The 27,782-nt window shown below is 37.5% G+C and overlaps 3 protein-coding genes across 3 annotated transcripts in view; 1 reads left to right on the top strand and 2 right to left on the bottom strand.

The window, feature by feature from the left end:
- Positions 1–1,937: 1,937 nt before the first annotated feature.
- Positions 1,938–27,782, top strand: part of LOC134851794 (serine protease 41-like) — a 328,908-nt gene continuing 303,063 nt past the window's right edge. The window contains exon 1 of the mRNA XM_063868025.1: positions 1,938–1,951. The gene's annotated coding sequence lies outside the window, so the exon portion shown is untranslated. The remainder of the gene's footprint in view (positions 1,952–27,782) is intronic.
- On the bottom strand, positions 3,975–10,533 carry LOC134851881 (uncharacterized). The gene is made up of 4 exons (XM_063868156.1): positions 10,040–10,533; positions 6,666–6,718; positions 4,311–4,346; positions 3,975–4,090 (listed from the first exon to the last, which is right to left on the bottom strand). The coding sequence occupies exons 1-4, from the start codon at positions 10,228–10,230 to the stop codon at positions 3,975–3,977; spliced, it is 396 nt and encodes a 131-aa protein (XP_063724226.1). The 5' UTR covers positions 10,231–10,533.
- LOC134851283 (calbindin-32-like) overlaps positions 23,134–27,782 on the bottom strand; it is a 32,212-nt gene continuing 27,563 nt past the window's right edge. Inside the window, exons 5-6 of the mRNA XM_063867294.1 lie at positions 24,422–24,519; positions 23,134–23,589 (exon numbers count right to left, since the gene is read on the bottom strand). Coding sequence (XP_063723364.1) covers positions 23,512–23,589; positions 24,422–24,519 — 176 coding nt within the window. The 3' untranslated portion in view covers positions 23,134–23,511. The remainder of the gene's footprint in view (positions 23,590–24,421; positions 24,520–27,782) is intronic.

Below are 27,782 nucleotides of genomic sequence, written 5' to 3'. Positions count from 1 at the left end.
CTCATTCGTTTATATACATAAGTGTTTCAAATTCAAAATTCAAAGTTTTATCAGAAGTTATCACCAACTTAATGATATACAATGCTAAACACTTATCGCCATTTGGAAAAATAGATTTTTTAGAATCAAAATCTTTTTTTGAACCTTCGGAGTCTGAAAAATTAAAAGAATGACAAAAACTTCATCACAATGAGAACTGAACACCGCGTTTCTGAGATTAAGAAAATAATGCGTAAAAAGACAAAAATAGTTTATAACACAAAGAAGGGTAAAAGGAAAGAAGGTTGCTCTTTTATTTTTATTTTTGCTTCATGATTTGAACAGCTATAGTATGATATGCGCTTAAAATCGTTCATCTGGTGACCTATTCGAAGAAGCAAGAAACTGGTCAAGGAACATGAGAAATTGAAAACATACATCACGTTCCGACTCTGATATTCCACCGGAATCAAGATTAATTCAGAGAAATTGATCTTTGGCTTTATTCTAAGAGGCTACTTCTTTTATTATCCCTGATGGGCAAAAAATAATAGACAGATTTTCAATGCTAAACTTTTGTTATGAGCCTTTACAGTCACCTGACAAAAAGATAGAATTTCTTTTTTGCAACTAAAGAACTGAAAAAGAAAAACTTCACGCACAACGTAGCCTTGCAATTTTCTGTGAAACTAATTCGTATTCAAAGCTATAATATTGAGATTGAATGAGCCAAACTAACTAAAACGGTACAGCCAGATAAACTAATGTCGATTTCTAGATGTGTTTTTTGGCTCTTCAATCGGAACTGGTTGGAGAAATGTTCTGGATGGGCGCGTGCCTACGACGCTATATAAACCCACTGAGAGGGGGTAGGGCCCCCCTCGGAACATTTGACATTTGGCCAGTTGAACGTTCCTACTTTTTTTAAAAAAAAAATTAGTCGGATGCTCAAATACTACCCGCTAGAATTCCCTAATTTTTTCCCTAGACCCGGGAAATAATTGCAGTTTGTTTATGCCACTTTTTGGTGGTTTTATTTCTGAGATGGGTTTTGGTGATTTTTGCTCTTTTCCCAACGACCCCAAAAAGTGAATTTTTCATTTTTCTCTAAATCAGTAAATTTTTTGGCGTTGGTCAAGAAGAACTTTCTATTAGTGCCTAAGAAATGTTGTATGATGCTTTAAACTGTTCGGCATATTTTGTTTTGCTTTCGCGAAAGCATAAAATTTCACTTTTTAAGAGGGTCATCTGAGAGTCGAAAAATGAAAAATTTTGTAAGTTGAAAATAATGGATTCTGATATCAAAAACGAGTTTCCCGTTGGTAAATATGTCAGCTAACGAGGCAAAAACGCTGAAAACTTCTTTTTTTTGGAGTTTTTTTGCCTTTATAACTTTCTTATTTGGTCGTTTAACCGAAATTTTGTGTTAGAAAAAAGAAATTTTAATTCAGATGTCTTACATTAGCTTCTTTAGTTTAGGTCATATATAACCAGATGGAAAGCTTGAACTACTAGCATTCATTGTAAGCTGCCGCAAGTCTTTATGATTTGTTGTGAAAAATAATGAAATTGCTGAAGCTAATACGAAAAAAAAGCTGAAAAAAGTCAAAAGAAATTTTTAAAAAGTTTTTTTTTGCAGATTTTGTGGGATGCTCTGTGGGCCCCTTAGGGCCAAATAGAGGAGCATCCGACTAGGAAGTATCCAAAAATTGTCCGCCCTACCATCCGCCCTGCCATCCATTCAAAATTGCGGGATTGTGCGCATATTAAGACTAAAATTACGCAAAAATCATGCCAAGGTAAGGAGGGTGGGACGCTGACCTGACTGGCTAGATGCCCAAAAAACCCTTAAAAATTTTTCTTGACAATTTTTCTCTTAGTATGGCCACACATAATTTTCCTTCAACCTTAAAAGAAAAAAAATTACTCGGCAGCAAACAAAATCTAACTCAGAATTAATAAACTTATTAAACGTTTTGCAAAAATTTTCGTGTAGAAGCATAATACATATTCAAGTTCCTTCTTATATTTTGGTAAACTTAGACAAAAATTTAGCCTCAAAATTAAAAAGTTGTCAAGTTTCTTTTCATGCTAAGAAAATTTTTGTCTCAAAAAAATCGTGTAAAAGCGCAGTTGTTTCAAATTCTTTCTTATATTAAAAGAATTTAATGGGAGGGCCTAGCTGTCATTTGTCAGTCTGAGAAATGATTTGAGCCATGGTACCCCGAGGAACCGGACAAAAAACGACCGAGAGCAATGGTTTGAAATTTGTTTTTGTTTATTGTTTAATTTTACCCAATAGACCAAAATTTTTAAATAAGGGAAGTGTCATACGGCGTAGTATCCAATTTAAAGGTTGGTGTTGATCGTTTGCAGTCTAAGTTTCTACTGTGTTGTTACCTGCCAGTGCTAGTGAACTAATCACATTTTTTTTCGACATTCTCTCATCACTGTTGAAAGGTAACAGTCGATACTATTTATTCTAATTCGCAACCAATTCGATATCCATATCAATTTACAAATTACTTTTGCCTTTTGGATAATTTTGAAATGGAACTTTTTTAGGGATATCTCACCCTATAGAAATCTCATTTAGGGATATATCACATAGAATTTTTTCTATCACGATTTTTGGTAGAACAGCCAAAAACTACCAAGAAACTGAGATAATTCTTCCGTTGAAGTTTCTAAAAATGTTTTCATCCATCATCAAGTGATAAACTTAGTTTTAAATCTCAAGTTTTAAAGTTGTTTTGATTATTTTTCATCTCCGGTGACCAGTTTAACTTTTCTGAAAAACCATGATATTCTGATGTAATCACTTCTTTAAGCGAATAATGTGTTTTTTCGTTATTTCCCGAATATTAATGAAAATCTTGAAGAATCAGAATAACTCTGTTAATTGATTTTCTGATTTATTCAGCTATTATTACCTAAATAGTTCTTAATTTTTATTGATCTCAAGGCCGAAGATCGAAACTATTTGAAAGAAAAATATATGAAAAATAAAGGAAAAATGTTCATATATTTTTCATATATTTTTCTTACAAATAGTGGAGTTTCTGCGTTCTGTGCTACGTTATTAAAAACCTGCTAATTTGCCTAATTAAATATTGATATAAATAAAGCTATCATAATGATAGTGATTTTATGCTATGTTTTTTGAAACATTTTGTGCATTTGTTGCTGTCAGTTGGTGTACCCTTTGAACATGAGTAGCACATCATCTGCAGTTGATTGCGTGAGAATAAACACCCTTGATAGAGTAAGAACAATACTTCGTTTAAAAAGCCGAGTCTGGCAATTTTGGATTTCAAAATTTCATAAAAATTACATTACTGAAAAAGTTAAATGCTTTGTTTCAGATGAAATTATACTAAAAAAAAATAGTCAGCCCGACCTGAGTCCATTTGGGCTGCCGAATTTTTAATATTCAATTCGGATATAGTGACTGAGTTTAAGTCCACTCTAATGTCTTAATAAGGTGTTCTGAATAAGTGACAATAAGTTGTCGTCGATATTACGATCCCTACTGTGCACATAGTGCAGTCAGTTCTTCCAGGGTAGTTTTTCCCTCATTTCAGACAGAACAAGTACGGTAGATGAAACTCGAAAAACTAGACGGGTTCTAGCAATAGCGGGTCGAGAGATTCAATAAAAAAGACCAAAAACGTTGTTCTTACTTATTTTTTAAGGCCTAGTCCGTTGTACTGGCTTTAATTTTTTCCAGAGTTCACGTTTTTTTGCGGAGAAAAGAAAAAAACTTCGTCTGGGCTCCCTAGAAAATGATCCATTAAGAAAAGTCTATCCGGCCAACCCAAAAATAAAATAAAATACATTTTGAACTGCATTTTACTAGTCCTAAATCTGCCCCCATAGAAAGAAATTATTGTAAATAAACTGATTTTTGCACTTTTGGCTATTACTGATGCTTAAGTATGAATCAATTTGAGGAATGGAAAAAGCGTTTCTTTTTGCTAAGATCATAGGTCATTTTATTTTGGGTTCCATCTATCATATTTGTTCCTCGACACGACCCAGTAGCACTTGTCGAAATAAGAACTGGGATATCCACCCTCCCGCTCACATATATTGCGATCTTTAATCTCAGCTGGAAACAAACAAAATCGAACAAAAAAACAATAAAAAAGAGGACATTTAAAAGCATTTTTTTTCAATTGTAGCCCCAATTTCTGTGACTAGTATAAACGATGCTTCTATGTGAAAATGTGATATCTATGTAATATCAAATTTCCATGTGATGTCAAACTTCAGCTGTTTTGAAGTTGAAAAAAAAATACTTAACATTAATTTGAATATTGGGTCGTTACCATCACTCCATGACTTCGGACAAACATCGTGCAGACCTGGAACAAAAACTGGCTAAACATCAAATTGATAACATTGGTGAAAATCTAATACTTTCCAGTTTTAGAATAGAGCCATTAGTCGCATGAACTAGTACTTGAGTGTAAGTCACCAACGCTAAAAAAAGATGTCATGTACCGACAGTAGACTTTCAGGTTGACCTCAACAGGCTGAAAAAGCTTATCAAAATTCCTGGTCTACATTCTATGGAGAGAACGCTTATTACACCATTTTGTTAAATGGACAACTGATAGTAGGTTTCAGTAGAAACTTCTTAGTACTTCTTAAAACTTCTTAGAAATTGTAATGCTTAATTATGGCATCCCCTGACTAGGCCTATCGGGCCTTTTGATGTCGTTGCATATCAGAATTATGTAAATTGACAAATGTCTGTTTAATTATCTCTGATATGGAAACAATTTATTATTATGGTTCTTATGATTATTATGATTATAATTATTATGAAAAATTTGATGGTTATAGAAAATGCTTAAAAAACTTTTCCAAAAAATTGATAATATATAAATTCTATGAATGTGTATTTTTACATTACTAAAAACTCCAAAAATAGGGAAAGTTTTGAGTTTTTTTTGTTGGTATTAAAATTTTCTCTATGCCGAATTAAACACTTACTCAAGCAAAGTTGCGCGCTTTTTTAAATGTTTTTTCTATAATTGAGCCCTGATGCAATCCTTTCACACAATGATAGAATCAAAAACCATAACAAATGTTTTGTGTGAAACAGGGGCGGATTTAGGGGGGGGGGGACTCCCCCCCCTCAGGGATTGGACCCCTTGCCAACCCAAAGGCCCCCCCCCCCTTCGTACAATTTTGAGATATCCATTTTGGTGACGGGCCCTAAAAATTTCCTAAAGGCGCATTTGGTGCCAATATATACTTACTTTGAGGGGGGAGCGCAATACTTTCCAAAAAGTGCTTAAAAAACGCCTTTTTTTTGGCCTTTTTTCAAAGTTTTGCCTGCGGCGCAGAAAACTTAAACAACCAAAACAGGGTATTTTTACTGCTTTGGGAGAGCTCGGAAAATCAGAACGGTCGACCTAGAAAAAAAATGTTAAGAAAATTTTCGATAATCTTTTGAAAATCCGTAACCCCCATTCCACCTCCCCCCGCTTCGAGAAAATTCTAGAACCGCCCCTGGTGTGAAACAACAAACTTCTTTGCATTCAATAACACATTTCTACCAACATGAAAAAATAATGAATCTTAGAAAAAAGGAGCTTTGAAAATATGAGCATTCTAGCCATAACAAAAAACACCTGGCAAAAAACTTAGTTGGCAAATCTCGAAATGCAGATAATCGTCGAGAAAAATTACTATTCGACTATGCAGAGCAACTAATTTTGCCTTAGTATTATTGCAGCAGTTTTTACGAAAAGAAAAGAAAGCTATAATATATATCAAACAATATCTTTGTTGATGAATTTCAATTTCTTCATATTTTGCAAAGCCAAAGAAAGCATTTTTTCTATTTTGCACTTTTTAGGAGCCTCCGTGAACAACTGAAAAAATATTGATTTTTGAAATCAGAACCACCCAATCGACTTTTTTGCGTTATAGAAAACTTGGAACTATAATTTGAGTCGACAATTGTTTCAGAAATAATTCTTTTCATGATTTTAACAAGGATAGCCGGCTGTTGTGCAAGTAGCACAGAAAGTTCCGACCATGTTCACAGAATTTTTTCAAGTTGGTGTCTTTTCCGTACACTGTGTGAGGAGAGAGCCAAACAAACGCGTATCAATTTGGTTAGTTAGGCATAAACGACTACAAATGTTTTCAAAAAAAAAAAAAAACTTGGAAATTTTTTCAAAATAAGTTTTTTCTTTTTTTGCACAAAAAACTTAAAAATTTTTGAAGATTTTTCTGCCAGAAAACTGCTATAGAAGACCTCAAAGACAATATATCTTCTAGTAAAATCATCAATTTTCAGCCGAAATTGGTAATTTTCATACATAACGAACTTAACTCGATCGCTTTACTCGCTCGAAAATCGACTAAAAGAATGAAAAATGTTAAAGCAATTTTACGGTACTGTGATTTTTTCGGACGTTTTTAAATGTCTTTTGAACCACGCTTGAAAGGATTTTGACATGTTAAATCACTCAACCCAGCTCGATAATTTTTTGAGGTACCTGATTTTGCTTGGAAGAAAAAATAAAACACCCCTGAATCCAAAGCTTCTCCCCATTTTCAATGGTCGGAACAATAAGACATCTGGAGGTTTTTAAGAGATATATTGTTCAAAAGTAGCCATTTTAAAAGTATCGTCTAGAACAAAAAATGAATATAATTGCTACCTGCTCGCATGTTGATTTGTTCTCGTTTGAAGAATTGTGAGTCCTCGTTCAATCTAAAAAACAGGACTGTTAGTAATTGGATAAAAATCTAAAGAATTTGACAGCCTCTTAAGGTTTTTCACATAACAATTACTGAAGACACTGTTAAGTTTTTGGAAAAAAAAACAAAATATATTGAAAGCTTAGATAAACTTTGCGTCTATTAAAGCAAGATTTGAATCAATTGGTTTGCATCAGCTTAGCTCGATTTGAGTTTCACTGCAGTATATTTAAAAACAAACTAATAAAAAATTTAGCGCATAAGTTACATCAGATGGCTAAAATGGCTGTTTTGAAGCTCTCATAACTTTCCAAAACAAAAGATCTCAGTGATTCCAGCGACAAATCTTTAAAAACGTTCCTAAATGTAAGTGTTTTTGTTTTTCATTTTTTCCCCTCAGGATCCCAAATTCTGTCAGCGGGTATCTCTAATTTGAAACAATGACTTTTTTCTCGTAAAAACACACCGAGCACTAATATGCCGTAATTTTTTGAAAAATCAGAACAAGAACGATCAAGAACTCTTTGTTATTCATTGTTTTTCCATCTTCCGTAGAAACAATAAAACATGACTGATTGCTGCTTTTTTTTATCAGGCAAGCTTCATTTTTCGATTACCCATTTTTTGAAGAAAAATTTTATACAATTAAACGAAAACTTTCATTAATATAAAAGTTTTCCTTTTAAGCGGAATGATTCTTGCGCACAAAATTTCAAAGCTTCTACAAACGCATGGCGGTGTCGGTCAAATACTTTGGTTAGCACCCCAAAAATCCATTTAAATTGAGGGATCTCCTTACTTATTTTTTCACTGGGGTACCTAATAACGAACTGCAATCACTATAAAATAAAATTCAACAATTAAACATATATAGTTTTTATACCTAATAACGAATCTCTCCACTTTGCAAAAAGGGGAATTAGTTTTAAAATCCAAGTTGATTTTGGCTATTGGTTTCATTCAATTTTTCATTTATATTTTCAAAATGAATTATTGTTTGTTTCAATTGAGGGGCAGCGAGTGTAGGTTAAGACTTTTCAAATCAAAAAACAAATAGTGCAATTGTTAAAATGCTTGAGAATTTTGTGCCAAAAGTTAAATCAAACACTCCAAAGGATAGTCGAAATGATCGCAGCTTAATTTTAGCGGGAAAACTTATGCTATCACATGAAATGAACTTATCGGGTTAGTTAATGCATAAAACTGATTCTATATATCGATGAAAAATGAAATCTATCCTAAAAATGTCTTGAAAAGTTTTAAAAAAGTCTGATATTTTTTTTTGTTCTTGAAACCGAAGGGTTTTTTTACACAAGACAAGATGTCAATTATAAAGTAAATTTCTTCGCAAAATCGCAATGTAGCGTGATAACGCAGCACGAAAATTGACTTTTTTTGTATTGTATTCCAAGTTCAGACAATTCGGTCTCAGACAATTCAGCCAGTTTCGAATTCAGACAATTCAGTCAAAATGAGTGAGACGATTTAGTCAAAAACTATTCAGATAACTTTAAAGTTTTAAAACGTTTGCGCAAAAACTTTTCACTTGCCGCAAAGAATTAGATTTTAAATAAAAATTTTATAATGAATTCTTGCAAATGAACATGAAACAAATAAAATTAAAAGAATCAAAAGTATCGAAACATATAAGATTTTTATACAAACCATAAGTTAGACATGGTGCAATTGAAAAAAAAAATCACTCTTGGTGTGTGCTCTGTTGCCCAACAAAACTCAAGACACATTTTTTTCGTTCTCGAAATCGATTTGTTTTTACAAATGACATGATGTCAATTAGACAGTAAATTCCGCCGCAAAATCACAATGTAGCAAGAAGGTATCGGAGCAAGAAAACGGACTGTCTTTTTATTGTATTCCGCGTTCAGACAATTCGGTCACAGACACTTCAGCCAGTTTTGAGTTCAGACAATTCAGTCAAAATGAGTGAGAAAATTTAGTCAAAAACTATTCAGAAAAATTAAAATCTTGAAACGTTTGCGCAAAAACTTTTCACATGCGGCAGTACATTAGAACTTTAATTGGAAGACGTATAATTAATCCTTGCAAATGCACATGAAACAAATGACTTTAAAAAATCAAAAGTATCAAAACTTAATAGAGCGTTATACAACCATAACTTATACATGGTGCGATTGAAAACCAATTTCCAGTCTTGGTGTATGCTCTGCTACCCAAGAAGACTCATGACACATATAAAAACTTCTCGGCTGCTTACAGCAAATGGTAAGAAAAGCGAACATCGACTTTGAAACCGCTGTTTGCAACGCCATTAAGAAACTGCAGCCTGATACACTTGGGCCAGGCTGTATGGTGCAATTTACAAAAACTTGCATTTGCGTGCAAGTACACGCATGATGGATGACGGATGATGGAAGATGATGAATTTCACCTAAAGGTCAAAGCAAAATGATTTGATTGGTACTCGTTCCCGTTGACGATGTAACATTCGCAATTGAGGAGCTGCGAAAAGAAAACCCTTCGGAAGAATTTCAGAGTCTAGCAGACTACTTTGAAGACACCTATAATGGTGCCTGTCGAGGAAACAGACGCGTCAAATCAAAGATTCACTTTGCCGATTGGAAGGTTTTTAATCGGGTGCTCAGCGATCAACCTCGTATGAATAATGCATTGGATGCATGGAATTGCATGTTCAATAATTTCGTGTAAACAAAGCACCCAGACTTTCCCAACCTCATCAAACGTCTCAAAGACGAGCAAAAAATGCCGAAATTTATCTAGAAAGACTGCTGGCCTGCGATATCGTCAGAAAAACGAAGCCCAAATTTTCAATCGCCAATAGAAAATAATTACAATCGAGATCATGAACAGATTTATTTAATTCCTTGTACTTTAAATCCTAAAACTTTATGCATAGCAAATTTGTTCTGATTTTTGAAATTTGTTATTTGATGTTTCACATTTTATTATTAAAGAGTTGAAAGCCTTCCGACTCTAATCAAATAAGAAAATGATTTAGTCTCTTTGATCTTTTTTGTCCGAGTTGTCTTCGGCTGAATTGTCCGAGGTTGTTGGCTGAATTGTCTGTATTTGAAATCGGCTGAATTTATTCAACTGGCGTAGATGGCAAAGATGGCTTCTTACAAAAAAGCCACATTTTTTTTCTACTAACCAGCCAGCGCCTTCTCCCGAAACTTAATTATTTAAGGTTAACTAGGCTATGGCTATCTTACTAGACAAGAGTTCGCCCTGCAAATTGCAGCGCACGAGCGATTTGAGCCCGTAATCATATGATTGTTAGACATCGTCATTACCGCTGCGCCACTCTTGCCTAGTAATGCCAAATTAAACTCACTGGTCGATGTGTGTCTCCACTAGTTTCACATTGGAGTGGGCCATGACCTGGGCCACGACTAGGGCCACTAGAACTATGGTCAGCAGTATGTACTTCACCCTCTTCATGTTCTCCTTGCACTCCTGTACATCCACTGGATTGGTGTCTCCACTCCCGTAGAACATGTAGTTCATCAACATGTCTTCCACCATCTCATTCTCTTCATCCGATTTTTCTTGGCTCTCATTTGGCTCACTTGTTGACACGCCACCCAAAATCAACCAATGAAGGAAATAAAAATTAGTTCTATTTTTTCCAAAATATAGAATTTGAGTTTAGTTCCAGGGCGGCTTTCTCAAAGAGTAATTTGGGATAAAGTACACCGTCTGTTCGTCACGCTATCTTATTTTCGGCCGGATAGATTCGTGCAACTTCTTAGTCTAATACCGATCCTAATCTTACTCTTATATCTACTAGTCTCAATAGATCTAGTGTATACTGGTAATCTTGCGAGGTTAAAGGAGAGGAAGATCAACTGCTTTCGAAATTAAATTGATCCCGAAAGATCAACTGAAGTTGATCCCGAAAGATCAACTGCTTTCGGGATCCCGGGTCGAGATCCCGCTCAAAAACCGCTCAAGATATGAGCGGTTTGAGCGGTTTTTCAGCAAGATTTGAGCGGTTTGAGCGGTTTGGGCGGTTTGGGCGTTTTTTTTTGGAAAAATCGCTCAAACCGCTCAAATCTTGCTTTAAAAACCGCTCAAAAACCGCTCATTTTTTGCGGTGATTTTTGAACGGTTTTTCAAGCAAAATTTGAGCAGTTTTTGAGCGGTTTTTGAGCGGTCTTATAAAGAAAACCGGTTAAAACCAACAAAAAGGCCTGGAAAGGTAATCTGACCCCGGGTTGACCTCCATAAACCGAAAATGCTTATTTTAAATTTCCCCACACCGAAAAAGCTTATCATACAATTGCCTGCATCAAATGTATGGAAACATGCTAATCATACAATTTTTAATTTTCATACTTAGTTCTAAGTATTTTACAGTGATAGTTATCAACAATATAATTGGATATATAAAATACTTGTTTTGAACTGGCTCCAAAATATATGATAATCATTTTTTGTAAACCCGGGATACTCCGATGTTCACTGACCTTCGTGGGCAGTCACTCTTTCTTTCGCTCCCTCAGTAACTTTCATGACTGATGCGGCGTCTCTCGTGCCCCTGTCGTGTTTCACATCACTGCTCATGTTGTTTTTATTGTTGTTTTTATTGTTTTTGTTGTTTATACCAGAAGTTGACGGCGTCAGCTTTTCCGAAGCGACTGAACCAGAAAAATCCATCAGCTGTTCATTAAAATTAAATCTATATAACTTTATGTTAAAAATAAAACCAATACTGTTATTGTGTGCATAAATTTTTTTTTGCAAATCAGTGGGCAGAACTGTTTGATTTCAAATGTTTGCAAATCTTGGAAGCTTTGAAATTATGTTAGTTTATTAATTAAAACGATTTACCACAAAAAATGAGAAGCTAAACTTTAGAATGCACTATTTTTGGTGAAGATTGTTTTAACGCCAATTAGAAGATTTTTTGTTTAAAAAAGAAGATAAAACAAAAATGTTATCCAATTAAAACTGAAGTTATCGCACTTGAAATAAATTCATTGAAAACGCATAACTGATATTTTTACTTTGCTTCAAGAAATCGAGTCGGTGCATCATTATGAACACATGATGAAAACCGTTTCTCTGTTACTGGCTGCATTTTTACAGCTCAATTAAAGATGTTTTTTTTTGCAAAAAAATTGTCAATTTTTTTAACATGAAGCCTGAAAAAGATCTCCTTACTAATGAAAAAATATTCCCTAAAATCAAATATTTTCTTTTCATGTTCTCATGAAATGATAACTGGGGATCAACAACTTCGTTAAAAGGTCAAAAATTAGTAACATCAGTGAAAACATTACCACGGCGATTGAACATAACAGCAGTTGCCTACAAAAGAAACAACGATCTCGAATACCGACTGTATTTTACCCGTACCGAGAAAGCTCTATATTTCTGACCTGAAATATTCGATATCTAATCTAAATTTCTGGTCAGAAATTCCTTGTGAAATGTTTAAATAAGGCAAGGATTTTTTCAGAACTTTTTATTTCTCATCTTATATCTGATCAGAAATTTGTTAAATCTAGGCTATTTCTAGCGAAAAAGAAGTACCTTTTTGGGGCTCGAATCCCCCACTAGAAAAGAATTAGATCATTTTTGCACAGAAAATGAGCGAAAACTCGGCTAGATAATCTACAAACTTTCTATTAGGAAAAACGGCCTCTGTCGGGTACTCAAAAAACAACCTCTTGTTTAAAACAACGCTGTTTTCTGAGCGAATTCAAGATCATTTGGGGTAGTTACTGAACGGATAAAAGAAGAAGTTTTTATCGTTGTTCGTTATCCCCTCGGAAACTTCAAAATGACTTAATAATTTTAATTCAGCCTTTTGATTTGTGCTCATTTCGGACCCGATTGCTACTTTTAGTGGCTATCACAAATATTTTCAGCAAAAAATAGCAAAAAAACTTTGGGACAATTTTTTCTACTACCAAAAAAATCATAGAAGAATAAAGACGTTTAGCATCCGTCTTCTAAAAAAAATGGCAAAGAAGATTGCTGCGTACAAAAAGCTACAAATAACTAAAACAATGCAAATAGCCGAATCCATTTGTTGTCAGTATTCTAATCAGCTAAAAAATAGATTAGTCTGAACATCAAAAACACTCAAAACTAAACTACAGCTGTTTATTTTTGACATTGACTCTTTTGCGAAAATAACTTCATCAAATCGGACTTTTCTGAAAAACCTTGAGGTATTGCTGTGGCAGTAGTCATAACTGATCTGAAGAGTCCATACTAATATAAAGTAATTGCCCGCAAGATGAAGGTCAGTATGCAATTCAGAACCAAGATACATGGTTAGATTCCTTAATTTTTACCATCGATAACAGTCTATGTACCAAATGCACACTTTTTTAAAAATGACTGTTTGTAAACTTTTTGATTCAGTTATTCGATCACTGAAATTATTCAAATCAAACCAGTGGATAACCTTTGGCGCAGCCAGCAGCACTTGCAAATCAAAAAGCAAACGGAATTGCGAATCCCGGTGTAATGGGCAAAGGCTTCATTAGACCTACCAAGACTGATAAAAACAAGGCTATAATTATTCTTGACTGCAATGATAGTGAAACGAGCCTGAAGTAATATTAGAACGACTACCTAGACCGCCATCACTGAGGACCTCAGAGTCAATAACTACAGAAGCAGCCAAAAAAGAACTAGATAGACTAGCAAAAGTCAAAGTTGAGCGCAAAAACAAAACAGAATGAATTTAAGAGGACTTGAAAATAAATTGGAAGTACAACAAAAATTAGTTACTTTGACATTCATGACCTAGTAACATCCACTTTCGAAAAAAACCATTTGTGTATTATACGAGAAGTATAAATTATTTATGAAAGCACAAGAAAAGACGAGTCATTGGAAATATTTCACGCAGCACAAGTAGCTAAATCGGAATCGGATTTCTGGAAACCGAAGCGATTTGGGATCTAATCATCTCAGAAAATCAGAACATAACATCGTAATTTGAAAAACTGTCCCGGAAGTAGTCGAAAGAGGACAAAATTCCACAAAAAAGGATTCCAGAAAAGGATTCCAGAAAAGAGACTACAGAGGTATTTTTGTTTCAAGCTAAGGGGAAAATGTTCAAATAAAAAAAAGCTAACAGTAAAACCATTCAAAAATATCCGGATCCGAGTGTTAGAAAAAAGAACTTGAACGAAAAAGAACAAAGAAAACATACTGTAGAAAAACAAAACAAATAAACTGTAACAGCAGCCCAATTTCACTATTAATAAATGGAAATATGAAGAGACCCGAAACGAGGGAAACGAAAAACAATCAAAACTGGGGTAAGGCTCGATGACCAAACTCTACGTATGACGATAGATTCAAAAAGTCAGAAAACTGGATGACAGCCAATAAATATATCACAGTTTGTTGCATTCAAAATGGGCAAAAAGCTAAATATGAAAGCACAATTTGAGGATTACCAGAAAATTGATAAAAATGCAAAGCTTTGAAAACAAAAAATAAATTTAACGGTTAGAGTTAGCTTGCTGATAACTGAACGAGGAACAAGTTGCATTTCAGGCTTAGACATACAAAATACCTAGATATCACAACTTCTGGAAGAATGGCTAAAAAAGTGTTTTTTTTTGGGTTTGGGTTGATAAAATGTAGAAAAACTTGTTCCCTACGAAATTTAAAAACATGTTCAATAAACAGGGAATATAGAAAAATTAGTTAGTGACATCAAAACTTAAGTTCTTTCTATGTCCAATTCAGAAAAATCTTGTCGATAAAGAAATAGAAAACTTGAAAAAGAAGGATATCAAAATTATTCGATGAGTACACGTCATCGCTTCATCACATTGATTGTGATAACAATAAAAACAAAATTACAACAAAAAACTAGAAAAATTACATTGAAAAACTAACAAATGCTCGCAATTTATAGACAGTGTAGCCATTTTTCTAACGAGGAAAGAAGGTAATTTGTTTTTACAGTTTCAAATCTCTGACACAACTAATTCAAACTAGCTGCAGAAACAGAGAAACGATGTAGTTTCATCCTTGTTGGGATAAAAGCGACTGAAAATTACAGGTCTTTCGCAGGATTGTACAGACTAGCAAACAAGTCAAAAAAGTTACACAAAGCTGTGGAGCAAAAAAAAAATGAGCCAGTAAAACGTTCTACTTCCTAAACAACTTTCTGACTGTTCTAAAAGTCTATTCTACTTCTTTGGTGTGACCGCTATTAAAAAATGATGTCCTGATCAGTATAACTGGAACAGCTTTATATGTATTCTAACCAACCCAACTTCAAATTGCCAACCATATCAGTTGAAAGGGTTGCACCGAAACAGAGCGGAGACCGGCTTAGTTAATTGAGCCTTGTACCACTTGCATATTGCATGAAGGGTGAAACTCAGAGTCCACAGAGAATTGCGACCAACAGTACAAAGAAAATCGGGACCAGATTGCAAACAGTTGGCTTTTTGTAAGGGAACCTCGGTGGCATCAATTCGGAGGCTGTTTCCAGTTTCCTTTGTCGGTACGACTACCCTGTGTTGGGGTGACTACATGTTCGGGTGACTACACCAGTGCAGTTTGTGTGTGAGTGACTACCTGTAATGGGACAACTACCCTGTGTTGGTTTTGTTTACATGTTCGGGTGACTACCCAGTGCAGTGTGTGGGTGACTGACTACCTGTGTTGGGACGGCTTCCTCTTCGGGTGACTACACCAGTGCAGTGTTTTGGGGCAAGTACCCAGTGTGGGAAGGAGAGCCATAAAGCAGTTGCCAATGCTGAGTAAAGACAAAAAACTGTAAGAAACTCCCATACCCCGTTTTCGTGTGATCTCGTCGAGAGAATCAAAACTTACCAAAAAAGCGTTCTTTGTTCTTAATGTTTGCTGTCAATACATGTGGTAGAGTCGTGACGTTGATTTATATTTTGATGCTTTGCTTAATGACTTAATGGCTAAACACGGTTGCAGGTGCTACACTATTTTTTGGTAAAATCTTGTCATCAAATAGTGAGACTGGTTTTTTTTGTGAAATTGTGGACCCTAGTATAAAAACGAGCGATATAGTTTTTTTGACATTTTGGGTCACAATTTTGAACCCAATTTGTTCGAACCTGGTACGCGTCCCGTTATCAAAAAACTGCAAAAAAAATAAATTTCAGTCAAAAGTAGACTTTTAACAAAATGTAACGCCCTCGACCGGAACGCTCGAAAATTTCAGTCTAATCTATATCAATTCAAAAACCTCAACCGTATAAATTAGATTGATAACTCCGGTGACCGCAGGTTTACTCCGAGTGGTTAAAGGTTTTTTTACTTAATTTATAAGACGACCGTTAAATCTACCCCTAAATCTAGACCGGAAAGCAATAACTTTTGTGGAGTTAATAAGTCCGACGCACCCGTTTTTTTTGTTTAAAATCATTAATGGTTTTTTTTGGTGCAAGCTCCTTGCAATAGAAAAGCTGCCCACGTCACGCCGTAATTAATTTGTTGATACTTACTTAGCTATACCCGGTCTAAGTTTAATCCGAACGCTTTTAACCCCGTAAAACTGTACGACACTAATTTGAGTCAATTTTATACCATCACTCAAATATCGTGGTTTGGCACGACGTCATTGATATACGTCACAGCAATAATTTCAACCCTTTGTCCGTTGATAAACTTGTAGCCATCCTTAAACGCTATCGAGCGGAAATTAGTGCCATCGTGTATAGCCAACGCGCCGGAACTGAGGAAAAAATTGAGAAATTGAAAGTTTAGATACTCCAATCATCAGTATAGTCAATCATTTGATAACGGAACGTCCAGCTAAGGATAAGCGTTTGCACATACATTACTTGACATAACACCAGCCCCATAAATTGGAAATCAAAACTTAGGAAAAACAGTCTGAACAAGAAGCAACCGTCGCTCTCTAACCATCGCACTATCTAATCTTAGTCACGATGCAGGAGCACCTAGACTAGGTATATATGTCTTTAGCTTAGAAGCTTGGTCTTGTAGTGTTTGTATAAATTGTTGCTATTATGTTACAGTGCTTAAGCCGTTTCGTTAGTTTTTGATTTGAATAAGTTTTGATACGACCTTCTCTTTGAATGTAAAAGCACATCGTAACAGTTTGGCACAATGAATCAAGAATTAGGCTGGAAAGTACAAAACTTCTTGAATCACCTCGTAACTTGGAAATTGAACTCCTTAAGGTTCATAAATACATTCAAGGAGCCATAGAGAGCAAAAAACAAGAGGTGATACTTGACAGTTACATCAAAAATGCAACTGTTTTCCTGGAAAACTGTTTTTTTTTTTAAATCAAAATGATGAGGTATGACAAATCGCGGAAAATTGAGGCCACAGAGAATTAAAGCCACAAAAGCTGAAACTGAATTCGAGGAAGACTCCGACTATATTGACTTGTTTGCTAGCTTGGCAAGCTCGCACAGGCAAACAGTAAATAACCGCACAGGAATCTGGGTGGAGAATGCGCCGAATGTAAATCCAGAGTGACGGTAACCGAATCGACCGCATACACTTCTGGGTTGAAGACGGTTCTCTATAACGCCCCTGTGGATGTCATTCCTGTGTGTGTAACGCCCAAGTAAGGTGGCTTGTCTTCTACAATGATATTTGGGACTGAAGTACCTTCCATGGTTCTTAAATAGCTTACGAAGATTGCTGCCGGCACTAACCCTCAGCAAAATATCGGCAAATCTGGGTCAAACTTAAATCAAGATGTAACAAAACCACACCGGCTTTCAGCTGCAAATCAGTGGGTTAATGCTGAGCCTGCCACCTCAGCTAAGTTTCAAAACGTTCCATCACCTTCGTATATAAAGTTATCTCCTCATACTGCAACTGCTTCGGCAGTAATCTCTGTAGGTCATACCGCCTACTTCTATAACCCGAACCTCGCATCGTGGTTCCCTGTAAATGCAACGCCGACCCACGCAGTTTGCAACCCTTTAGTTTTGAACAAATCATCGCACGTATTTGAGGCAGTAACATCTGTTGCCCCTCAAAAATTCGTAAAGTTCATCTACAATAACGGTGAAGCAATTTACAATTTCACTATCCCACACGAGCAAGTACCCTTGCAATTACCGATTGCATCGGATATTCCTGGCTCGCCCGTTCATCAGCCATATTTCTCGAATCCGGCGGCATCGTGCGTATAGTAACCTGTCCCAAATTATGTCCTTCTGCCATCGGAATCGATATCCGTTTGGCATCGAACAGGAAAGATTCATTACCCGAATGGAAACTTTCCAAGTATGAAAGTAATCCGATGGAATGGCCTGTATGGATAGGTCTGTTTTGAAGTGCCGTTGATTCGCATTCAACTTTTTTGGATGACGTTGAGCTGACGTACCTTAAAACACTCGTAAGCTAAATTGGCAAAGGTAAGTTGTGAAAACTAATTTGGCAACAGCGGACTTCACGTATTCAGGTCGAATGTACAGGGATCAAGTAAGGGTTCTTAAACGAAAATTTGGACAACTTCGAATCGTTATGAGCGCCCACCTCGAAAACTTAAAAGCGTTCTCCCAGTCAAAATGCACAGTTCTGAAAGCATGAATAATTTTGCTTGTGTTATTTCAAATCTCGTTGATGTGTTTCGATCGTTGTCATATGAGGACGCTCTGAAAGAAACCGCCATCTTGAATCCAGTTTTGTGTGAATTGCCTCCAATTTTCTTGGTCGTCTTGCACGGTCAAGCGCAATTGGTATTGCCCTAATCTCCTTGATTTCAACGAGAATGCACTAAACCTGAGTTCGAAAAAACACACAATGTCCTCTTGCATGGTGCATACCACGATTTTGCTCCTCATAAGGAACGAAACAAGTCTTCTTCTGGGAAATAACCGGCGGATAAAACATTCTCCTCTTTTTCCGCATCCGTGCAGTCGTTAAAGGTATTCTCCGGAATATTGAGTTAAGTGTTTCATCTAAGTCAAAAACCAATAATTTAATCGTCGTTGTGTGATTCCGCGAGCAATCACTCCTGGCTTTCCGCAGGCTTGGCCCGCTGTCCGAGCTTGTCAGGGAAAAAATTGATTTGACCTAAATAGTTTTAATTCAACGGATATTATTTCGACTGAGTTAGTCGAGGTGACACTATCCGCTGACATGAGTAACACCGATTATACCTTCAATATAACCGCTTATCTAAAGGATGCAATTAACTTTTGGTCTCAAAGGCCTGCTTTTTGGGCCGGAGGTTGATGCTCCGGCCCTTCAAGAAAAATATATATACCTGGAACTAATAAAGCCGGTTCGGTGTTTTTATTCGAATATCGAAGTGGTAACTCATCAGGACTTTTATCACCACATACGCACGCTCGATTACATTCATGATGCAGATAGGAAAATCCAATGGCTGTTCGTCTGCCTGTATGATTGGTTTTGAGTGGCCCACTCCCTTCATCATCTGGGTTGTTGTCAACAAGTTTCAAGAAGTGCAATGCCGGAATTTATTAGCTAAGTTAAAACGTGGTAAGTGTTAGAAAGCCCAGGTAAATACAACCAAGCTGATGCTCGATCTGCAGCCGATCAGCGAGTGCATAACCGTCTTGAATCAACAACATAACGGTTAACTGCTTTGGGTAGAAATGTTATGGGCTGATGATAGCAATTTTTTACACAATAATTACTACTCACAGGTGACACATTTCAAGACGCTTCAAAAATGGCTCGACAAAGATAGTGGTTTAAAGAGTAAATATTTTGAGACATCAAAAGAGGACCTCGATAAAGATTTTGTCATTCCGGTTAAACCGCACGATCTGCAGCTCCGCTCCGCCCGTGAGTGGTATTTACCCCACTATCTTGTCCTAATTCCAAACAAGCCAGGTCAGGTTCGTCGGATTTTAAATGGCGCGTCAAAACTTCCGGGCCAATCTCTAAACAAATTTTTGCTCGTTGGGCCTAATTTAATGCCAAATTTGTTTCACGTGTAAATGCGCTTCCGCCAACATCAATTTGCCGTCTCCGCGGACATCGAGGGTGTATTCCTCCAGGTTGGGGTACCCCCTTGTGATCAACCTTCTTTGCGTTTTTTGTGGCGCAAGGATGCCACATCGTATGTGGAAGTTCTCCAATGTACCCGGCTTTTTTTCGGTGCTCGGGACTCTCCAACAAGTCCACCAAATTCACACTTCAGCAAACCGCCAGGGATAACATTGAATTTTTTCCTGAAGCATCTAGAGCAGTATTTACTAGGTTCTACGAGGATGATTACTTGGATTCATTCAAAAACCGCAATGACGCAATGCACCTCCTTCTGAATCTTCTTAAATTAGGAGGATTAAGTCTCACCTAGTTTGTTAGTAATGTTCCTACAATTAAAGAAAATTTAAACCCTACAATTGATGAAACTGCAAATGTAAAGGACATTGCGTTGGTAATGACCATTTAAACTCTAGTATATAAGGTTTAAAGTGGATCCATGGAAGTGACTCTCTTGTTGTTTGTCGTGGAGTTAACCGTGAGCTACAAACATCCGTTACACAACGCATTGTTCTCAGTTTTGTTTCAACGGTAATCGACCCTATTGATTTGGTGGCTCCCTACACGGTAAGGGCCCGCCTAGTTCTTAAAAATCGTTGGAGCATAACTGGGCAACAACGGGATGATCCCTTACCAGAAGTGCTCCAGGAAGCAATTCTTTGAGTGTCATTCACGCCTGTTTGTCTTAGGAGAACTAGTCGTTACCCGGTGCTACTTCAGTAATATCCGTTTGATCAAGGTGAGCTCCATATGTTTGGGGATAGCTCGCAAGATGTGTTTTGCGCGGTTGGTTTCCTTTTTGCGCGGAGACTCAAAAAACAGAAATTGTGTTTGATTTTGATAAAGCAAGGGTAGCACCAAGGAAGGTTTTGTCCATTCCGAAGCTGGAATTGAAGGCAGCCTTACTGGCATCTAATTTGAAGGACGATACACTTCGGACACTTTCATTCGATGCAAGCCGCACCTTTTTGCGGAGCGATTGCACCACGGTGCTACAATGGCTTCACTCCATCGATAAATTATCCACATTTGTCGCAAACCATGTTAGTGAAATAAAGGAAGGGACCAATGTGGATCAATGGTTCCAAGTGAATAGTGGAGATAATACCGCGGAATGCCTCAAAGACAGCAGTTGTGTGAGCGTTCCAAGCTCGCTTTTAGGCAACGAGTGGCCTTTCAAACCAAATTTGGATATTGTTAGTAAAATCCTTTCAGAGAAGACGTTACCATAGACAAGTCGACACATGCTCTCACAAGTACTTCTAATCGGCCAGGGCCCATTTTTGTTTGGTAGAACTATAGTAGTCTTTCGAAACTGCAGCATAACATTTGCTTTATGTTGAGGTCATTGCCGAAACACAGGCACTTCCGCGGGTCTACCGCTCAAATAACCGATTCGAACGAATTAGTAATTGTGAAAGATAAATTTTTAGTTTTGGCTCAATCTGAAGTGTTTCGGATTGATTTCAAACAACTTTAATCTGGCTTACCCATAAAAAATTCTTGTCGCATTGCAGGATACTCACCGTTTATTGGCAATGGTAGCATCATTCGTTCCATACTACGGTTTAAAAACTTAGCCGAAATAAGCTTTGAAACTAAGCATCCCATCATCTTAAATTCTCGGTGAAATTGATTCTCAGACATTTTTACTTTCCACAATCACCAACACTTGGATAATTTGCGGTCCATAGTACAAATGGGGTTTGTGGTGTTGGGTCTGCGAGCGGTCCTGCGTGCGATCGAAAGATATTGTTTTAATTGCAGAAAACGCAAGGCAAGCACGTTACAGCCTATGATGTCAGACCTCCCTGTCAAACGGCTTGGTTACAACCATCGGCCTTTTATTAACTGTGGTTTGGATGGATTATTTTGGTCCATTTTACGTGACAATTCGCGCAGTGTAAAAAGGTGGGCTTTTCTGTTCAGCTGCTTGACTACCCGTGCCGTGCACATCGAAATTGTTCCGCCCATGTACATCGGCTCTTGCGTCATGGGGATTGAAAGATTATTTGCCTACCGTAGTACACCAAGTGTTGTTTGGTCTGACAAAGGTACCAATTTCTATGGAGCTCAGCAAGAACTTCTGCTTTGCGTACAAAGTTGAAACAGACAGGCTCCCGCATTGTTAGTGCACAAGGGAATTAAATGGAAATACAACCCTGCTGGCGCGCCGCATCAGGGTGGGTCTTGGGAAGTTGCAAATGCGTTTTCTACGCAGTCATTGAAACTCGCAAGTTAACGGATGAGGTGTTGTCGATAAAGTTTTTCTTAGTGGAGCAATCATTAAATTCCCGTCCAATCATGCCTGTTGGTCCCGATACAACTGAATTAGAAGCATTAACGCCTAACCATTTTATCTTGAAAGAGCACTCTGTTAGCTGTCCATCGCTAGCACTTGATGAAAGTTTCGACCACCGAAAACGCTATTTGAGAGCACAAGCTTATGCAAAAGCTATTCGGCGGCGTTGGCTGAAGGAGTACGCCTCCTCTTTGAACAAGCGCTTAAAGTGGCATGCCGATTCGAACAGCGATTTATGAACTGGTGATCTCGTCTCGATTGTCGATCCCAGCAGCCCTCGTGGGCACTACCGTTTAGGTCGAGTAAATGTTTCGCACTACGGCAAAGATAACGTCGTTCGCTCCGCAACAGTTAAGATCCTGTGGGGCCAGCTAGTAAGACCTCTCGTTAAAGTTCCTCCTTCTCGCCTCTTCGGGGTGAGGATGTTGCTGAGCTAGTGTAATTACACGTTCGAACTATAGTTGATTATAAAAAATTTTAACTATAGTTGCATACAGGGACAGTAGTCGAGCGTATACACAGAACGCCCCGGTTGGTTTTGCAGACCGATGAACGCAAGAAAAGTCAGAGCAAAATTGCAAATAATAATATTATACCTGCTGTCAAACTACAAAAATGAAAAACTAGGTTTCAATGGATGCAAAGTTTTTGGTTGATACCAATATGATTCGCAAAGAAGTTCTCTTTATGACTGAAATTGAGTTGTAACATTATGTTTGCGATAATCAAAGGATGTTTTTTCTGTTTTATTTTCGGTAAATTTTTTTTTCAGTGCTATTTATTGTTTTTTAGGTGACTTGGACCGTATAGCATTCCTGATGTAGAGTTTGTAATTTAATTGATATATGCGATAAACCGACTTTTATGTCAAAACAAGAAAAAAGTTCTTTGAAAATTCGATTACTCCATTTTAGCAAAATGTATGAAATTTGTATAATTAATATTTTTCATAGACTTATTTTATGGAATTGCATGTTTAGCCTTTTCTGTCAACCCTGGCTCTCCTTCGCACTTTCATCTTAGAAATATTCCATCCAACTAATTGAAGAAGACTCTATCAATTTGAAAACAAGACTATAAGAACATGGTTTTTATTGTGTGAATTCAAACGTTTTTGGAAGCACTCAATTTTTAAATTGCAAACTGTGACTGCAACTCTTTTCGCTTTCATATTAATCTGATCTTGCTTTGGTACTTTTGATTTAGTGTTTCAGTTCCTCAAAATGTTCATTTGATGAGCGAATAAGTTGACAAGTCGTTATGCATACAGTGCTCTCTCGGTAACTTTTCATAAGTTATTAATTGAGCGTCAGAAATGTAAATTGTGCAGTAATAAATTGAATAAATTGAGACGATGCTGAATATTGAAATATTTCGAAAGCGTTTTTTTCTTAGCTGATGAATTATAAAGTGACAATTCGTGTTTTCCGTGATACTGAGTCCCTTATTGCTGTAGAATTCTTCTCAATTTTTTTGCGTTTCACCTTGTAGAATACTCATAATATTCTCAATCTAAGGAGTGGAATGTTCTAGAATTTCTTGCCCACAGATAGGAAGTACTCCAGCTCTGACTTGTCCAGCTGTCCGTCTCCATCCAAATCTGCTACCTGAAACAAAAGCCATTGCCAGAAAATTGAACTCAATGAAGCGTACTCAATTTTTTTCATGAAGTTCAACGATTCAGCATGATATTGAAAAACTAATTATAACGATTATGAATTATAGAGGTTCTTTGCATTATTGCCCCATTCGAATTTAAACTTTGAAAACAAATTTCATCAAATTTTAAGGCAATACAACTTTGTATGGTCAGCAAATTTTAACAATTTTGAATTAATTTGTTGTTGATACCTAGAGGGAAAACCGCGCATTTAGCAATTATGGCATGTAAAAAGACACTGAAAAAGGAAGTCGGAAGGAGGTTTGTACAATAAAATAGGTAATAAGTTTTCGAGCTGCTTTCAAAATCCGTTCACTTCGCAAGAAGTGAACGGATCCGGTCAGGGCGTAAGAATAAGTTTGGTACAGTGTGACTAAAGATTTATGTTCTGTAAGAGAACTGAAAAGAGGAGCCATGGAAAAACGCTAAAAATTTCTAGCGACTGGGAAAACAAAGGCGAAGGTCCTGCTATTGCTATTGATGCCATGCCAAAAATATGCAATGAAACCCTTCTAAAATTCTTTATCCGCAAGTTTGTTGGGTCACTCTGATTACTCATGCTGAATAATCACAAAAAAGGGGCGAATTCTGGGTGCCAGAAGAACCGGAACGCCCAAAAATTAGGGTAGCCAATTATGATTCAGCATTCACAATCTGAATGAATTCAGCCGTAAAAAATGTCACTTTTAGACAGCCTAAAGCACTTTAAATAATTGAGAACTTCCCACATTTGGTTCTTCTGTCGTGAGAATAGCTCCGACCCAATTAAAGGCTCTAACCTGAAGTAGCTCCTCCCTAATTGATGCCAGTTTCGCCATCGTCAGTTCCCTCCCAGCCTCCTCATCGTCCACACTCACTAAGTCCCGGATTAGTCCGTCTGAAACAAAACAAAATAGTCGCTAATGTAACAACTTCCAAAAACTTTGGTAGACAATTTTAATAACAATACTAATCATTAATAGCGGATATAGGGGGTGGGCGGGGGGGTTATGGACGCATCAGATTTTCCCTCCTCAGAGATTTGACCCCTGCCGACCCAAAGGGTCACCCCTTTGTTTTATTTTGAGATTTCCATTGTTGGCCGACTGACCAAAAGTTTTTCTAAAGGCGCAATCTATACTAATTTTGAAGGGGGAGCGCGCGCCGAAAAAACGCAATTTTCCAGAAAGTGCCTAAAAAGCTTTTTATGGCCTGTTTTTTCAAAAATTTTCCTGCGGCGCAGAAAATTTGTTCAAATTAGGGTCTTTATTGTGGTTTGGGAGAGCTCAGAAAATCAATTTGGTCGAACTTAAAAAAAAGTTCGACAAAATGTTCCAAATTTTTTTGAAAATCCCCCCTCGAGAAATAGCTAAATCCGCGCCTGCTAATCATAATTATAATAAAGGATTTTGGACAGAGTCTACGCGCACTGACACCCTTGAGGTTGAAATCGATTTAAATTAATTTTCTACAGATAACTGGCTGAAATCAATTTACGACTGCCCATTTTGATACGTGAAATGACTTACTATGGTATTGTATGTAAATTTACGGAAGAAAAAAATCAAGGGCTTAAAAGTTAATTTCAATCAAACTTGATTCAATGTAACTATTTTTTTTTGTTCTGAGGGAAAGTCTTTTTCAGGCCAAACCTGAACACGAAATTAAAAAGCGTGCCTTGAAAATTTATTTCCAAATTTCTTTACTGTTTGATAACAGAGAAAACCTGAATATAATCTGTAAAGAATCTGTGTCAAAGAAATATTGGAAAAAGTGGACAAAAATTGATTTAAAAAGATCCAAATCAATTTTATTGTTACTCAAACTCCGTATGAAAACGAACCCAGAAAAAGTTGACAAAATTGTGCTCGCTAATCTCCAAAAAAAACTGTTCCAAATCCGTAAATTAGTAAGAGATATTTCTCGGCAAATAACTCGGTCAATAAAATAATTTCGGCATTTTTCTATTGATCAGAACATCATATAACATTTTTTGCATCTGAGCGTTTTTTGTACAAAACGGCGCAAGCTAGCCACAAGAACCGGTCGGTAATGTCCTTGAGACAAATTGCTCTTTTTGGCGGTCAACCTTAATCAAGGCTGAACCGAATTAGAACCAAAAAACAGTTAAAATAGGATGTAACCCCCGTTTTTAGTATACTAATACATGGGCAGGTGGGGGACTCGAACCTACGTCAACTGTTAACCTGTATAATCGGCGTTAGCTTAGGCCACTCGGCCAACTGTGCTTATTGTTGTTACATTTTGGTTCAGTTTTATATGCATCTATACTCTACATTCTATACTCTACATTTGCATTGCAACATCCTCCCCCCCTGAAGAAGGAAGAACCGGAGCGAGCTTAACGGTCGGCCGCGTGACTTCACGGGTTGCGGTCCTGACAAGGGCGGATCGGGCGCAACCGTCCTGTCCGTAGTTTAGCTTGACGATTCGGGCGAGAGGGTAGTACCCACGCGGACTATCGGGCTCAATCACCCACACGAGATCGCCTGTTTTAAGAGTGAAGTCAGAATGAGTGTGCCACTTGACACGCTTATTCAGCGAGGGAACATATTCTCGAAGCCAACGAGACCAAATCGCGTTAGCATATGACTGCGCTCGCACGTACCTTTTCTTGTGATCGAAGTGCTCCCCGGGTAAAAGCGAAGGAAAGCTTGTGGCATGTTGTCCAAGCAAAAAATGGTTTGGGGTTAACGCTTCTAACTCACGTGAATCGGTACTAACGGGAGTGATTGGCCTCGAATTCAAAGCCTGTTCAACTAAGCAGAGTGTTGTTCCTAACACCTCTTCAGTGACTCGCCTACTGCCTAGGATATCGTACAGCACGCGCTTCACGCTTCGGACGAGGCGTTCCCAGGAGCCGCCATGATGGGGTGCGCCTGGCGGGTTAAATTTCCAAGTAACACCTTTGTGTGCAAAAATGGTCGGAGCCATGCCATTCCAGCTCTTGATGCAGGCAAGTAATTGCTTTTCCGCACCAACGAAGTTCGTGCCATTATCCGACCAGATTGTGCTTGGCGTACCACGGCGCGCAACGAACCGTTCAATGCCCATGACACACGAACTGGTGTCCAGAGACGGTACAATCTCAAGGTGTACAGCCCTGGTGGTGAGGCAAGTAAAAAGGAATCCCCATCTTTTTTCCGTGCTTCTGCGAACCGGAACGTAAAGCGGTCCAAAGTAATCCACACCCGTATGATTGAAGGGTGGTTGCTTGTATCCGAGACGTTCGACCGGTAAATCGGACATAATTGGCTGGATGGTACTTGCTTTGCGTTTACGGCATGTCACACATTGATTTTCGACAGACCGAAGTAGTCGACGCAACCCAAGTATTGCAAATTTCATATTTAAAACGGAGCGCATGTAATCTAATCCTTGATGAAAATGCTTATGGTGGAGGCTGCGGGCCAACAAACGAACTAAGGTATGTCGGGCATCGAGTATTATTGGGTGCTTAGTATCAAACTCGGTATCCACTAAGCGCACAATCCGTCCGGTGGAACGAATGATTCCAGCGGGACCAATAAATGGCGAGTATGTGGCAATTTTACTACTATTCTTAATAGGTTTGCCAGCGGTGAGTGTTTTTAACTCAACGGGAAAGGATTCCATCTGAGCAAGATGAATCAGTTTGCTTTCTGCAATATCAAGTTCAGTGGGGTCGGTGATTCGTAAGTCTTTACCACGAAAATGCTTATGTGAAGGCAAAACCCTCAACATAAAAGCGACTACTCGTTTATATCTTGTAAAGGAACTGAACCTTTCCCAATTGAACCCGTGTTCGGGATGTTTTATTGATGTGACATCGGTGACGAAGGAAGATGATGTCTCCAAGCAATTATCAACATCACAAGAAGGACCCTTCAAACGAATTTTATTGATTACACGTTCGTCGGGTAAAAACGGCCAATCAGTAGTCCTGAGAATGCTCGGACCAATAACCCAGCTGCTATCCTTGAGGGCTTCCGAAGAAATCCCCCGCGTACCGGTATCAGCTGGATTATCGCCGCTCAGAACATGGTGCCACTCATCAATAGTGGTCGACTCGAGGATTTCGCCGACACGATTAGCGACGAATACAGGTAATTTTTCAGTGGAGTTTAGCCACTGCAAAACTGTTGTACTATCTGTCCACAT

The sequence above is a fragment of the Symsagittifera roscoffensis genome, chromosome 7 (genome assembly GCF_963678635.1).
Source record: "Symsagittifera roscoffensis chromosome 7, txSymRosc1.1, whole genome shotgun sequence".
Lineage (NCBI taxonomy): Eukaryota > Metazoa > Xenacoelomorpha > Acoela > Convolutidae > Symsagittifera > Symsagittifera roscoffensis.
The sequence above is the reverse complement of the archived record's forward strand: the minus strand, read 5'-3'. Positions and strand labels throughout refer to the sequence as shown.

What these genes read in the sequence shown, in the direction of transcription:
- LOC134851881 (XM_063868156.1), bottom strand. Translation starts at nt 10,230, where the DNA reads ATGGTGGAAGACATGTTGATGAACTACATGTTCTACGGGAGTGGAGAC. An exon ending in GTGGAGACACACATCGACCA is followed by an intron (nt 6,719 to 10,039) that starts GTGAGTTTAATT and finishes CCTGTTTTTTAG; the next exon opens with ATTGAACGAGGACTCACAAT. An exon ending in TCCGAAGTCATGGAGTGATG is followed by an intron (nt 4,091 to 4,310) that starts GTAACGACCCAA and finishes GTTTGTTTCCAG; the next exon opens with CTGAGATTAAAGATCGCAAT.